The following is a 14,473-nucleotide window of genomic DNA, read 5'->3' as shown; positions in this document are numbered from 1 at the left end:
ATCACTCCCACCCTCGCTCGCCTCCACTGGCTCCCCATCCACCAGAGGATCGAATTCAAGATCCTCACCCTCACCTACAAGGCCATTCACGGCCTCGCTCCCTCCTACCTCTCCGACCTACTCTGCCCCTACCTACCCGCCCGTACCCTCCGTTCCTCTGGCTCCGGTCTGCTCCACATCCCCCGCCCCAACCGCCCTACTATCGGTGGCCGGGCCTTCAGCCTCTCAGCCCCTAGGCTCTGGAACTCTATCCCCCAGTGCCTTCGCCGCCTCCTCCCTTTCCTCCTTCAAGGTCGGTCTCAAGACCTTTCTCTTTGACCGTGCCTTCAGCTCCCCTCTCGACTCTCTACCCCCTCTTCGCTCCCTCCCTTCCCTCCCCTCACCCTGACCATTTCCCCCCAATGCTCGGATCCTGACCCAACTGTACAGCGCCTTGGGACGTCCTCCCGACGTGAAAGGCGCTATATAAATGGAATCTTGTTGTTGTTGTTAAGGCCCTGACATCCTTCCTACACTGGGTAACTATCTTCAATAGTATCCAATACCAAATACAAAATTACATTTGTAAGCGCCTTTCACATCGGGAGGACATCCCAAGGTATAACTGCAGTCTAATTAACAATTTATACTAGCTAAGCTTTGATTTTATATTCTATACCACAATTTATAAAACAGAATCCCATTAACTTTATTCACAGATTTGCCCACCTAACTTCCCATTTTTAATGTATATTAATCCCTAGATTCTCTGCTTCTCCACTTGTGGAGTCCTGTAGCTCAGTGGTTAGAGCACTCGCTTTGCAAGCGGGAGACCTGAGTTCAATTCCAGGCAGAGGGCGAAACCTTGGGCAAGTTTCCTTACTCCACACAGAGCCTAATAATAATCCCTCCAAAAACAATGATAAATTGGTCATTTTCAATCTACGACTGTTTGTGGGACATTGCTGTGCGCAATTGGCTGCCGCGTTCGCCCACAAATATACAGTCAATTCACTTTACAGTGTGTTCTGTGAAGTGCTTTGGGACGTCCTCCCGACGTGAAAAGCGCTATATCAAATGCAAGGATTATTATTATTATTATTATTGTTACCATTTCAATGCAATTGTTTTCCATTTTTTCCTCCCAGAATATACAGGTTCAGAGGTTTTCTTGTTTCCTATTAAATTTCACCTGCCATCTCTCTGCCCAGTCTACTAGTCTGTCTATATCAACCTGAAATTGCTTACAATCTTACACAGAATCTACACAACTAAAACAGGACATCCAGTCCAACTAGTCAGTACTGGTGTACATAGTTCACATGTGCCTCCACCCACCATAATTATGTAATAATAATAATAATTCTTGCATTTGATAAAGCGCCTAATCACGTCTTCGAAATATCACCATCCCTAGCCTCCCCAATACAAAAACAGCTTGCATTTATACAATGCCCTTCACATGGAGTAGACCCTCTGAGGAGTTAAAAGTGGCTGTGCTTGATGCCGAGCCAGGGAGGTGACCGTAGTCAAAGTTGAAGAGGAAGTTCTTCAGGTGACATCTGAAGACCTCTGAAAGAGGGGGCAAAATGGACTGATTGATGTAGGGAGTTGCAGAGTTTCTGGGCAAAATGCTGAAAGCCAATGGAGCAGAGGGGTACAAGGGACGTGTAGAAGGCCCGAGCTGGCTGAGCAAAGGGGCGAATCGAGGATTGGGGTGTGATCAGGTTTGAGGGATAGGGAGGTATGAGGGCATGAATTAACAAGGAAGTGAGTGTGAGGATCTTGAAATTGATCTGTTCTGCAACAGACAGGCAGTGGAGCCTGGCAAGAACTGGGGTGATTAAAGTACAGAGTTTGGTGTGGGTGAGGATACCCCTCAATTTCCCTTTTGCCCTGACACCCACTTACACATTAATAAAATCCTTTAGTATTTTCCTTTGTCACCTGCTCTGACCTTGCTCATTTTCCCCTCCTCCAGCAGGAAGGTTGCCAAATATGGAAGATGCACATGGTGAAGGGTGCGGATGGGCTTGGGATCCAGATCACAGGAGGCCGTGGATCCAAGCGTTCACCGCACGGCATCATTGTTACACACGTGGAGGAAGGAGGCTCAGCGCACAGGTAAATACATACACATTAGCTGGCTGATACCTTTCACTGGGTGCAATGTGAGTCCACTGTGTTATTCGTGTTAAACCTTACGCAAGTTTCCTTACTCCACACCCCTCTGTTTACCTAGCAGTAAGCAGGAACCGGGTTGTTAGTCGATTGGGGGGGTCGCTTTCCGGGGGTAATAATCCCTTCAAAAAATAAATAATAATAATTTGGTCACTCAATGCACGACTGTTTGTGGGACACTGCTGTGTGCAATTGGCTGCCACATTTCACCCACTGTGAAATACATACAGTCAAACAAAACAACAACAGCAACAACAAGATTACATTTGTATAGCGCCTTTCAGGTCGAGAGGACGTCCCAAACAAAAGGCAAAGTACTGCAGATGCTGTAAATCTGGTATAAACACAGAAGTCGCTGGGAACATGCAGCATCCATAGAGAGAGGAAAATGAGTTAATGTTTCAGGTCTATGACCTTTTGTCAGAATACAGTATATTCTGTAAAGCACTTTGAGATGTCTTGAAGACCTGATAGGGCGCTATATCAAATGCAAGGATTATTATTATTATTTGCCACATTTCTCATTCAAAATCCAGGAAAGAGAAACAGGAGCTAGTGAAGTGACGATACTTTTTTTGCACTAAAGTTCTGACATTGTTAAGTGATTAATTAGGTAAGGTTTGCAATATTCCTTAACCTGGCCCTTGGGTTAATTAACATAGGGAATGGGTTAAGGAATACATTCCACCCTCCGTTCAGCCTAGTTAGTCCACGTCGATGTTTGTGTTCTACAGGAGCCCACCCACTCCTAGCCCCTCTCCCATATGCCTCTGTTCCCCTCTTCCTTCATGCGTGAATCAAATTTGTATCATGTTGGTTCGAAACTGAACAGATTTGCTGCTGACCCTGCAAGGCTGAACCACCTTACAGAAGAGTCATACAAGTAGATCTTTGTTCCATGAATCTCTTTAAAGCTGATTTAAGATCACATCACTTCCTGCTTGTGCCTGGCTCCTTTAGATAGCCAAGTCTTTTAATATGTTCTTATTCCTGATCGGATCATTTGCCTTTTCTATTTGGCAGAGGGCAGCTTTGTACTAAGCACTCCGAGATGCTGTCCTACATGAAGGGCGCTATATAAATGCAAGTTGTCGTTGTTGTTTTGGCAGTTTCAGCATCAGCCTCTGCAAAACACTTGTAGCAAGTTACTTTTTCATTCTCCAGGGACTTGCTCCTCGGAGCTCCTAGCAAGGACAGCAAAGGAAGAATTATAACAGGAACACTTTGGTAGTGTGTGCTTTTCAGGGTTGGAAATCTGCCCCACGCTATGCTTCTAGAGCTCGTAAACAGGGTTTCCGAAGCCATGAGCTCTACAAAGGATTCTTGTCTTGCCTGTGAATAAACCAAGTGACCAAAGGGTAGCTTTATCCAAATGTAATTTTCATTGCAAAACAGCAAAGGAACAACTCCTTTTTTCCATCACAAACTATCGTAACTCTGACATGACAAAATGTTAACAAAAGCCCTCTTGAAACAATGTCTCTCTCTCTTTCCTTCACCAAATCCCCAAGCAAAACAGTGTGTGTGTTTGCAAAATACAAGAAGTCGCACATTGTGCACGTGATTAGCAGCATTTTCCTGCACTGAGCAGATTGATGCGAAGTCTCTTGCTTTGGCTATAATCTGGATTCTGCAGATTCAATTCTAATTGAAGCGAATTAGATTGATTTGGGTTCAGGATTTGTGCTCTGTGCTCGTCCCTATTCCTCACTGCACCGAGCAGGCAGACAGCCAGAACCAACTGTGGCTTCAACTGCGCTTTTTCCTACCTCTGGGAGCCAAGTGCTGTGGATGATTGCTGAATTGGCTTCCAGTCACTAAAAACAATCTGCGGAGACAATTGCTCTCAGTTCAAATATCAAGTCAATCAGCAAACGTACATTGATCGCCCTGATTCCTCTTCTACTTTTCTTAGCCGTAAAGAAAGCAGTAATGGGAGACCTGCGAAAGGCAGCACAAATAGCCAGTGATCTGAGATTCTTAGCTTCAACCATGGGAATGAAGAGGCACCAACACCCAGAGAAAGTACTCGGAGCCAAGCAGTAAATAATGGGTTTGGTTATAAAGTTCAAAACGATCCTGATTAGCTCTTTCCAAACCCTGGCTTTACTATGCCCACCACACCCCTATAAGGTTCATACTAATCCCAAGCCTTGTTTTGACTAGCTTCCTTCTGTTGCTGCCGACATACACACCCACTGCTTACGGTTGCCAACTGATTCAGGTTTGGTGCCAAGTCCCACAAGGCTGATCATTACCCAACTGTGTGGGTTTCAAAAAAATAATCTCACGGCCCAAAATAATGGTAGCAACAACACCGCAAAGTGCCTTGCTGCCAGTGTCGGTATTGGCGATGGAACATACATCAAAGTGGTAACAAATCCTATCACTTTGACGATGTTAACATTTGGCTGAGGTGTTGTTCCATTTGCTGGTTGAAGAATGTTTTGTAGGTTCTGGTTCCAGTAGGTCCCAAGATCCATCACTTGTATCCAGAGTGCACGTCAGTTTAAAGCAGTGTGGTCCAACTGGCGGCCGGGGGGATGATTTTATCCACAAACGATTTCCAACTACATTGCCTGATGAGAAAAGAAGGTGACACACAGGGGCCCCGAGCCAGTCAGGAGATGGTCACCAGGGTCTCAGGCTCTGTGCGGCAAGGGGACTGGCCAATCAGGATAAAATATTGTTATTGCGGTCCGCGAACGCAAAAGAGAGTTACTTTTTTTCTAAATTCTTCTCTGCAAAACCCTGAAAGGAAATAACTTAATGTTCGAATCATGTACCTAGTCCTTTAAGATTACAGTTACTGGTGTTGGTGTGTGTGTATGTGGTGGTGGGGGGGAGGGGGGAGACAATGTTGCTTAACCATTCGTGTGGAATTAATACCATAGGTGGGGTCTTTTAGTTCCAAATGGTTTTAGTTCCAATGGTGCATACTGTGTGCTGTTTGTGTGGCAGAGGTCCTAGCGCTATGACAATAGTTGTACTCCTTTGTCCTATCAGGGATGGAAGACTTAAATCTGGGGACGAGCTACTCATGATTAATGGTCAGTCGCTGGTTGGACTTTCTCACCAGGAGGCAGTCTCTCTACTTCGTTCAGCAGCGGGGCTTGTACAGCTAGTTGTTGCCAGCAGGGTAAGTGTTTCACTTCAGATATAATGTAAAGTTTCGGCAATAATGTGTTAAAAAACAGTATATAAAAAAAGTATTATATGTGTTAAAAGTCTGCAGGTGTGCAACGAAAGCCAGCCTTTTTTAAAGGCTCTGCTATAGCAGCGGCAGCAACAACAACAACAGAAACTTGCATTTATACAGCTTCCTTTGTGTAGGATAATGTCTCGGATCGCTTTTGCAGTGGCGAAGACAGATGCTAAGCAAGTTAGAGTGGGGGTGGTGAGGGAGGTGACAAGAGGCGCGGTCGATCAAGTAGGTTTTTAAGGTGGGATTTAAGAATGATGGGGTTGGTGGGTGGTGATGGGTGGGTGATGGAGGAGATCGGAAACCAGCAAGCCTATCTGTAATACCATGAAATAGACTTCCAACATATCCAGAGTGGGATCTTGCGATGATCCTTAAAAGTTTTGTGATTGAATTCTTATGCTCAAAACATGAATTAATTTCTGATCCAGCTCTGCATTTCCTGGCTGACAATCCCCTTCAATTTCTTTTATAAAACACTCCGTCTGTGGATTCCTTTCTTCAGACAACAGCTAATACTGACGTTCCGTTGTGTGACCAGAAATGAACAGCTGGTTCTTTTGGGACGTGGTGAGAGAAATCTCTGAAATTTCTTAGTGACTTTTCATTCATGTCTTGATATGTTCCTAGACTGTGGGCGGTCTAATGATTGTTGATGGTGGTTTTATTTCATGGTAATGACATGTCGTGTAGTAAAATTGTTACCAAGAAATACAATCTCCTTTATTAAACCCTAGATTTGCTCACACACTGCAGATCAGCAGATGGTGTCCCTTATCAATGATCATCTCACTATATAGTATTGTGATGATTGGAGGGAATGAGGGTCCAATTTGGGGCTTTCTTAATAGGATTTCTTCATTAAGTGGGGGCTCTTTCCAGTAACCGTATGTGAGTGAATAGACGAGGGCGTCAATTCAAGATAATTAGCAAACAAGCAAATGGGAAGGTTAGGAGAATTTGTTTCACACACAGAGTTGTTAGGATATGAAATGTCTTGCCAGGAGCATTGGTTGAGGCAGAATCCATATTAGCCTTCAAAAGGGAAACCAGATAAATACCTTAAAAAAGGGTAAGATACAGGGATATGGGGAAGGGCAGGTGAACGAGACTGAAAGGATTGCTCTTTAAAGAGCTAGCACACAATGAGCTGAATGGCCTTCTTCTGTGCTGTAAGTTTCTATGGTTCCATGTCTCCCCCAAACTGACTCAAGGTAAATCCACTCTGAAAATCGATTGAGTTTGAATGTTCCTGCAGGTCTGTGTCATGGATTCCCAGATGTCTCAATGAAAACTTGCTAAGAAATACTAAATTGCTAAGGGGAGAATGGGATTGATTTGGGTAGCTCTTTTCAAAGAGCCGGCACAGACACAATGGCCTTCTTCTGTGCTGTATAATTCTATGATTCTATGATACTGCAAAATTGACCTACATTTCCCATTAACATTAGTTTCCCCTACCTTTTCATTCCTTGCTATCTCATCATTGCTGTACATTATAGCACTTGGGACGTCCTCCCGACATGAAAGGCACGACATGTTAATGGGTGCAGTGAAGCTTGATAGCTCTTAGAAGGGCATCACATTGTACTCCATGTGAGCCACACACCACAAGCAATGTGCACTTCAGGCAAACAGAGGGCAGGCTGGGTTGCCTGGCTTTGGTGCTGAGGGAACATTGCTGCAAAGGAAATAGCTTTACAATGAGGGTTGAGAGGTGGGGGCAAGGAGAAGACACCTGAAGCAAGTGGGACTGAAAAACACACTTGAAAACATTTCACAATCATATAAAAGTGACCGCCGTAGAGGCCACGGACCAGTGGTGACCAACTTGTGGCCTGCAGGCCACATGTGGCCTCAAAAAGTGTGCACCCCTCCTTCCCGCCCCAAACATTCACACAAGTCTAAGTAAAACAGTGTTCAAATTATATTATGTTTTCAGTTTTCTCTTGATTGGATATTGGTTTATGCCATGAATCAAGAAACATTCAATCAAGAAAATTTATTTTGTTGACCACCACTGCCATAGATAGCTACCGTGACATACAATGTGATATTTTTTTCTTCTCCTCCTCTTCGCAGAGTGAATTGGATGTTCCCTTCCAGAAATGCCCTTCCACAAGTTTACCGGATTTAGTGACGAATTTCTCAGTTGCTGACCCCTCCCCTTCTCCCACGGAAAATAAGGAAAATGTGGAGCCAGACGATGGGGACTGTGTATCGGAACCCCACCCTTGCCAAGATCAAGAGAGCGTAAGTGCTGAGGTTCATTTACTGGCACTGTTAAACTTATTTCTCAATGTATCTACTTCACAGGGGAGAACTTTACCCTGTTAAATACAAGTCATCGGCATTAATTATATCAATCCTCGCATTGATAAAGCACCTTATCGAAATGTAATGAAGTGCTTCACAAGAGTTTTAGTGTAACGTATAGTGACTGTGTATTTGTAGGAAATCGTGGCAACCAATTTGCACACAGCAATGTCCCACAAAAAGCCAATTTCTATAATAAACATTCTTGCGTTTGCTGCAGCACATCAAGAGACATTTCAAAGCACTTCACAACACATACTGTAAAGTGTAGTAACTGTATTTTGTGGGCAAAAGCGGCAGCCAATTTGCACACAACAATATCCCACAAACAGCCATGAAGTGAATGGCCAATTTTATTTGGAGGATTTATTGGCCAGGACACCGAGAGAAACTTCCTTTTTTTTGAACAGTGATGTAGTTCTAACTGACACTTGCATCTGGGAGATGACATGTCCTATCTCACCAATGTATGGTGCCACATGCAGAAAGATGATGCTTTGATCAGTGCTGGACTATAGGATTCCTAATCTGATGGCCACAAATTTAAATCTCTGTCTTCAATAATGTTATGGGATATAGTACATGGGTAGTTTGGGACATATGTTCATGCGACCACCAGGAAGGTAGAAGGCAAACTAGATGGACTTTGGACTTTTATTGTCTAGCATTTCTTATGGGTGATTTGCCCATTTCCAATGGGCTAAACGCTTTGTGTGAACAAGCTTGACTGGCATTCATGAGCAACATGATACTGTTGGGTGATTTAATCTACAATTTTTTATTTAAAAAAATATTAAATGAGGCTCATTTTTGATTAGGTGCTGAGTACCAGTGTCAACAGCGCAAATGGAAGGAATGAAGTTTTGGGTCCAAACATAAATTGCTACTCTATCTGCTTCCTGTATGTATCATGTCTGTTGAATTTCTGAAAGAAACTCCATGCCCATCTGTCACGTTGAACTCCCGCTACCTTAGGGAGTGTGGTGTACAGCCAGATTGGAACATGCTTGTGCAATTGAAGACACTGCAGGCATATAACAGCTGTTTGAAGCATGTTTCTGACTGTGTACGCAGTTTGCCCGCAGCCAACAGATGAAAATTGCCTGCGGGTCAGTGGAAGGGTTGGTGATGCTTCCTCTTGCATGAGATTTACTGGCTTGTGTTACTGCCTATCTCCCCAGGCAAGCTTAAGGAGTTGAAAATCACACACTGACTGTCCTCATTAACAACAACAACAACAACAAGATTCCATTTATTGAGCGCCTTTCACGTCGGGAGGACGTCCCAAGGCGCTGTACAGTTGGGTCAGGACCCGAGCAGGGGGGAAATGGTCAGGGTGAGGGGAGGGAAGGGAGGGAGCGAGGAGGGGGTAGAGAGTCGAGGGGGGAGCTGAAGGTACGGTCAAAGAGAAAGGTCTTGAGACCGGCCTTGAAGGAGGAAAGGGAGGAGGCGGCGAAGGCACTGGGGGATAGAGTTCCAGAGCCTAGGGGCTGAGAGGCTGAAGGCCCGGCCACCGATGGTAGGGCGGTTGGGGCGGGGGATGTGGAGCAGACCGGAGCCAGAGGAACGGAGGGTACGGGCAGGTAGGTAGGGGAATAGTAAGTCGGAGAGGTAGGAGGGAGCAAGGCCGTGAATGGCCTTGTAGGTGAGGATGAGGATCTTGAATTCGAAAATTCAAGATTAACATTGAGCTCTGTCAATAATAATAATCCTCGAATTTCATACAGCGTCTTCGAGACGTCTCAAAGCGCTTCACAGAAAATACTGTAAAGAGAATTGACTGTATATTTTGTGGGTGACACGCGACAGCCAATTAATTGCACCCAACAGTGTCCCATAAACAGTCATGGATTGAGTGATCAAATTATTATTACTTAGTTTGAAGGAATTAATCCCCCCGGAAAAGCGATCCTCCAATCGACTAACAACTGGTTATTGTATTGGGATCCATAAAACAAGGTCCGACAACCAGTTTCACTGTTCATTGTAAAAATGTCCGACTCCTGGGTCATCAGGTCACTGCCGACATTGCTTCCTATTTGCAAAAGCAGGACATGATGTCGCCAGGGACTTGATGATCCAAATGGCGAACCAATTTGTTTTGCGCAAGACTGCATTCTAAACAAACAAGCTTTGCCCATGGAGGCATTGTGGGTTCTGTTTTATAAAGAATACAGGGGGAGAAAGCCTAACTGGGCTGACATATCCTCTTATTTTTTTACCATTTAACAGGCTCCAGAATTTTGCAAATTCTCAAATACAAGTCTTAATTTCAAAGCCCGTTTTTCTGTAATTTTCCTATCTAAGATCTAGTGTAAACTGGCTTCAAAGTTAAGGTTGAATTCAATAACTTCCCAAATTCCAGAGACTCTGAGCTGCTAATAGAGTAAATCTACACCCTCACAGATCCATGTCTGATGAAGAAAATGAATTCTGAACCATGGCATGCAGGATAATGATTTGATCATTAGCCAAATGGTTTGAAATTGCTGTAGATGCCTGAAGTGCTGCCGTCTGGGAGAAATCATTCCCTACTGCACCGCAAACACGTGCTAAACATGTTTGCAGAATCTAATAAGAAAATTGCACAACTGTACAGAAAGCAACCATACCCTTCCTGGTCTGAAGGAAAAATAATTTGGGATCTGCCATTGGAATCTACAGAAAGGCAATACACCAGGAGTGGTTTTATTCTTAAATGTTACAGTGTAGCAAAAGAAACCCTTGTAAATCACAAAATCACAGGGGAAGGGAAATGGTATAACATTGTCTTCCTCTCCCTAGCCCCCCTCACCCATGATTGGCTAGTGATAATCCTGTAGTGTATTAGTTAGAGCACTCGCCTCCCTAGCGAGAGGGCCCGGATTTGATTCCCAGGCAGGGCGAAACGTTAGGCAAGTTTCCTTACTCCACATGCCTCTGTTTATCTAGCAGTAAATAGGAACCCAGTTGTTCGTTAATTGGCGGATTGCATTTTCGGGGGTAATAGTCCCTTAAAAACAAATAAAATAATAATAATTTGGTTACTGATTCCACGACTGTTTGTGGGACACAATTGGCTGCCACGTTTCGCCCACAAAATATACATCAATTCACTTTACAGTGTAAATGGGAATCATTTTCTCCCATTCTGCCAGATAATGACTTCCAAGATGTAACTGGCTTCTCCTCAGACCTGAGACGTTTTGAGATGTTTAAAGACGTGATAAGGAGCTGTATCAAATGAAGGATTATTATTATCATATCAGCCAACAAGGTCACAAGACTGGCTTAGATGAAGAAAGCTCCACCTGATCTCATCCCTCCAGGTGCTCCATCCATTTAATACCTCTCATACATTGACAAGGGAACTTTAATGGTAACAGCATTTCATGACCTATGGGAAGTCTCAGACAAACAGAATTTGCTTTGATAAACCGGGTGTATCTGTAGTTAGGAAAAAGGTATGATTCTTTACTAATCTATTTAGTGTTATTTCTGCTTAAATAAAGACAGGGTTCTGAAAGTGATCAGGGCCCATTGTAAACAAGGAGACATCCGGGCCTGGAGAAGCACATCGAAGAATGGTACATAGTAAGTTATAGCCCTGGGTAGCATTTATTCTACACGACCGAAGGGTCTATGATTCAAGTACAATTGCCAGAAATACTAAATTGTAATGTGCAGGTCTGAGGAGAAGCCAGTTACATCTTGGAAGTCATTATCTGTCAGAATGGGAGAAAATGTCTCCCAAATTCCCTGGTTGGATTGTTAATGAGTGAAAAAGGAAAAAAATACCCTAAAGGTAATTTACAGTAATTTTTGTCAAGTGCATTGCCTGTATGTTGTAAACAAATGCAGCCACCATTCTGTATACAGCAAAGTTTCACAAACAGCCATGAAATGAACAACTTGATTTTTATGTGGAGGATTGATGACCAGGAGAAGCTGCCTTTTATTGTTTGAATGGTGTCAAGAGAACATTCATACGAACAAGAACATAAGAAATGCTAGACAAAAACAGATGAAGGTCCATCTAGTTCACCTTCCACCTTCCTGGCGGTAGCATGCACATATGTCCCAAACTACCTATGTTATTTCCTAAAAGAAAACTATCTAATTTGTGTTTGAAAGAATCAACACTTCCTGCTTCAACCATCTCCCTAGGGAGCCTGTTCCACAGGTTCACTATTCACTCACTGAAATAGTGTTTGTGTAGATTCGTTCTGGATTTATCCCCCTTCAATCGCAGGCCGTGTCCTCTTCAGCAGGAAAGCAACCGGAAGAGTCCTTGGTTTGAAAGTTGCATCCGAACGACAGCACCTCCAACAATGCAGCGATTCACCAATACTGTCCTGGAGTTTCAGCCAAGACTATTGAGGAAGGAATCCTATCAAATTAGGAATTATCAAATCTTTGACCTCATTGTGTGGCTTATCATTTCACAATGTGGCCATTGCTCAACAAAACTGCTCCAAATGGCAACTTGGTTTGTGAAAATTGTAAACGGGGTCATCAACATTCCACCACTGGCAACACTTAAATAAATCTCAACCTTCCACATGACGTCAGTATAAACTGTAAAACAGATGTTCAGAATCCTGAAACAACCTTTGGCACAAGAGAAAAGAGCTGGAGGAATTGTACCTTTTCCAGAGTTAAAGAAATCAGATGCTCCCTCTTTCTCTGGCCCTTCTTGTTCTTCTCAAAAGCTGCCACTTTCCGATGTCTCCCATTATGGAGGGAGACATCAGAATCCTGTAGCTCAGTGGTTAGAGCACTCGCCTTGCAAGTGAGAGACCCGAGTTCGATTCCCGGCACGGAGAAACCTTGGGCAAGTTACCTTACTCCACACGCCTGATAATAAACCCTCAACAAAAAAATAATAATTTGATCACTTCAATCCACGACTGTTTGTGGGACACTGCTGTGTGCAATTGGCTGCTGCGTTTCGCCCACAAAATATACAGTCAATTCAATTTACAGTCTATTCTGTGAAGCGCTTTGAGACGTCTATAAGACGTGAAAAGCGCTTTATCAAATGCAAGGATAATTATTATTATTATCTGTTCCAAAGGCATGACATTTTGGCTTAATTTACTTTGTGCTGATGGGGTCTCCAATTTGCCCCTCCCCTTGGTGCCGAGTTCTGTACCAAAGGCTCACATGTTATAATTGGCATGTGAAGGTGCAACATAGAGCTTCCTTTTTTCTAACCACCCCCCCAAAGATGGTGTCTTATTCGTGGTATTTCTTAAAACTGTCTCTTAATAAAGATCCCGAGACGTGCCGTAGAGGACTCCTTCCAGTGACCTGGAGTTCCTTACACTGATCTGTGGGAGTTCCACTCTGACACAATCATATTCGAGAAAAAACACACAGACCTGTGTAAATCGTGTGAAGCGCTTTGGACGCTCTCCTGAAGTGAAAGGCGCTGTTCAGTACCAAGTGTCAGGATCGTAAGGGTTATTCTTCTATTTTTGGAGCAAAGTTCCCGTGGACCAATAGGAATTGCTTGTTGTGGAGTCCCATCAAGAAATCCTGTGAATGAGATTCCAGTGTTCATTAAGCGCAACATTTGGTGGAAAAAACTGGGCCAGGGTTATTTAACCCCTTCCAGTCCAACTGTCATGTCCCTTCTATAATTTATCTAAGATACAACTCAGCCCAGCTGAAGTTACTTCCTGGTCTTCCGGCTCAATAACACACTGGCCAGTTTACTTTCTCACTGAGTTTAACTCTTTAGTTTAAAAAAAATCAAATTCAACTGTTTATTAGATTGTAGAAAATATAGCCAAGCCAGTGCGGGTTCAGAAAAGGCATATTATTATGGCCAAGAGATTTATTGGATTTGCCCGAGGATACAGCAGAGTTGTGAATATAAGGTAGTGGATATAATGGTTTTCAGGAGCCTTATGGCTATTGCAAAACCTTATGTGATCCAGGGTGAAACTATAAATTGCACTACTAATTGACTAGTTGATGGGAAACACACAGTAGTTATCAATAATAATAGTCCTAATTTAGCAACTGAGACCAGTAGATGCTTCAAGCCTGTTCCTTGGGTTTCTGTTATTCCTAATGTTTAACGATGGCATAGATTAGCAAAGTGTTGCTGTGTGTTTATGCATGTAACACACAGATTTACTGTATCCTTGTTAGAAGAGAGATTTTTTTCTACCTCTATAAAATGTATAATTTATTGTGTTTATGCATTTTTCTGTCCCCTTCAGTTTTTGTATTCTCAACACTTTTCCGTTTGGGCATCGCACAGATGTGCCTTGGAAAAGTTTATCGTTATAAATGGCTTCGAACTCTCATTTCTTATGTGGTAATAATCATCTCATTATATAAGGAGGGCTTGTAGCCAAAGGAACAGATTAATTCCAGCTCCAGGAACAGAGCTGTTCAGAACAGGGCGATGTGCTTTCTCGCCAGTCTCCCCTTGATGGCTAGAGATTTGTGATCTAGATTGCTTCTGTACCTCGGGGTTTTGGTTGAGCTAGTGAGTACTTCACATACTGTAATAATAATAATCTTTGCATTTGATATAGCGCCTTATCACATCGTTGAGATGTCTTAAGACGCTTCAAAGAATATGCTGTAAAGTGAATTGACTGTATGTTTTGTACACGAAACACGGCAGCCAAATTACGCACAGCAGTGCCCCACAAATAGTTGATAAATAATAATAATAATCCTTGCATTTGATATAGTGCCTTATCACGTCTTTGAGACGTCTCAAAGCACTTCACAGTATGTACTGTAAAATGAATTGACTGTATGTTTTTTGTGGCTGAAACGCGGCATCCAATT

General features: G+C 43.2%; 1 protein-coding gene across 1 annotated transcript in view; it reads left to right on the top strand.

The window, feature by feature from the left end:
- pdzd2 (PDZ domain containing 2) overlaps nucleotides 1–14,473 on the top strand; it is a 129,169-nt gene that overhangs the window by 68,230 nt on the left and 46,466 nt on the right. Inside the window, exons 3-5 of the mRNA XM_042331917.1 lie at nucleotides 1,961–2,103; nucleotides 5,167–5,299; nucleotides 7,445–7,615. Of these exons, the coding sequence (XP_042187851.1) occupies nucleotides 1,961–2,103; nucleotides 5,167–5,299; nucleotides 7,445–7,615 (447 nt within the window). The remainder of the gene's footprint in view (nucleotides 1–1,960; nucleotides 2,104–5,166; nucleotides 5,300–7,444; nucleotides 7,616–14,473) is intronic.

Source organism: Callorhinchus milii, unplaced genomic scaffold, assembly GCF_018977255.1.
Source record: "Callorhinchus milii isolate IMCB2004 unplaced genomic scaffold, IMCB_Cmil_1.0 Scaffold1, whole genome shotgun sequence".
NCBI classification, from domain to species: Eukaryota; Metazoa; Chordata; class Chondrichthyes; order Chimaeriformes; family Callorhinchidae; genus Callorhinchus; species Callorhinchus milii.
The sequence above is the reverse complement of the archived record's forward strand: the minus strand, read 5'-3'. Positions and strand labels throughout refer to the sequence as shown.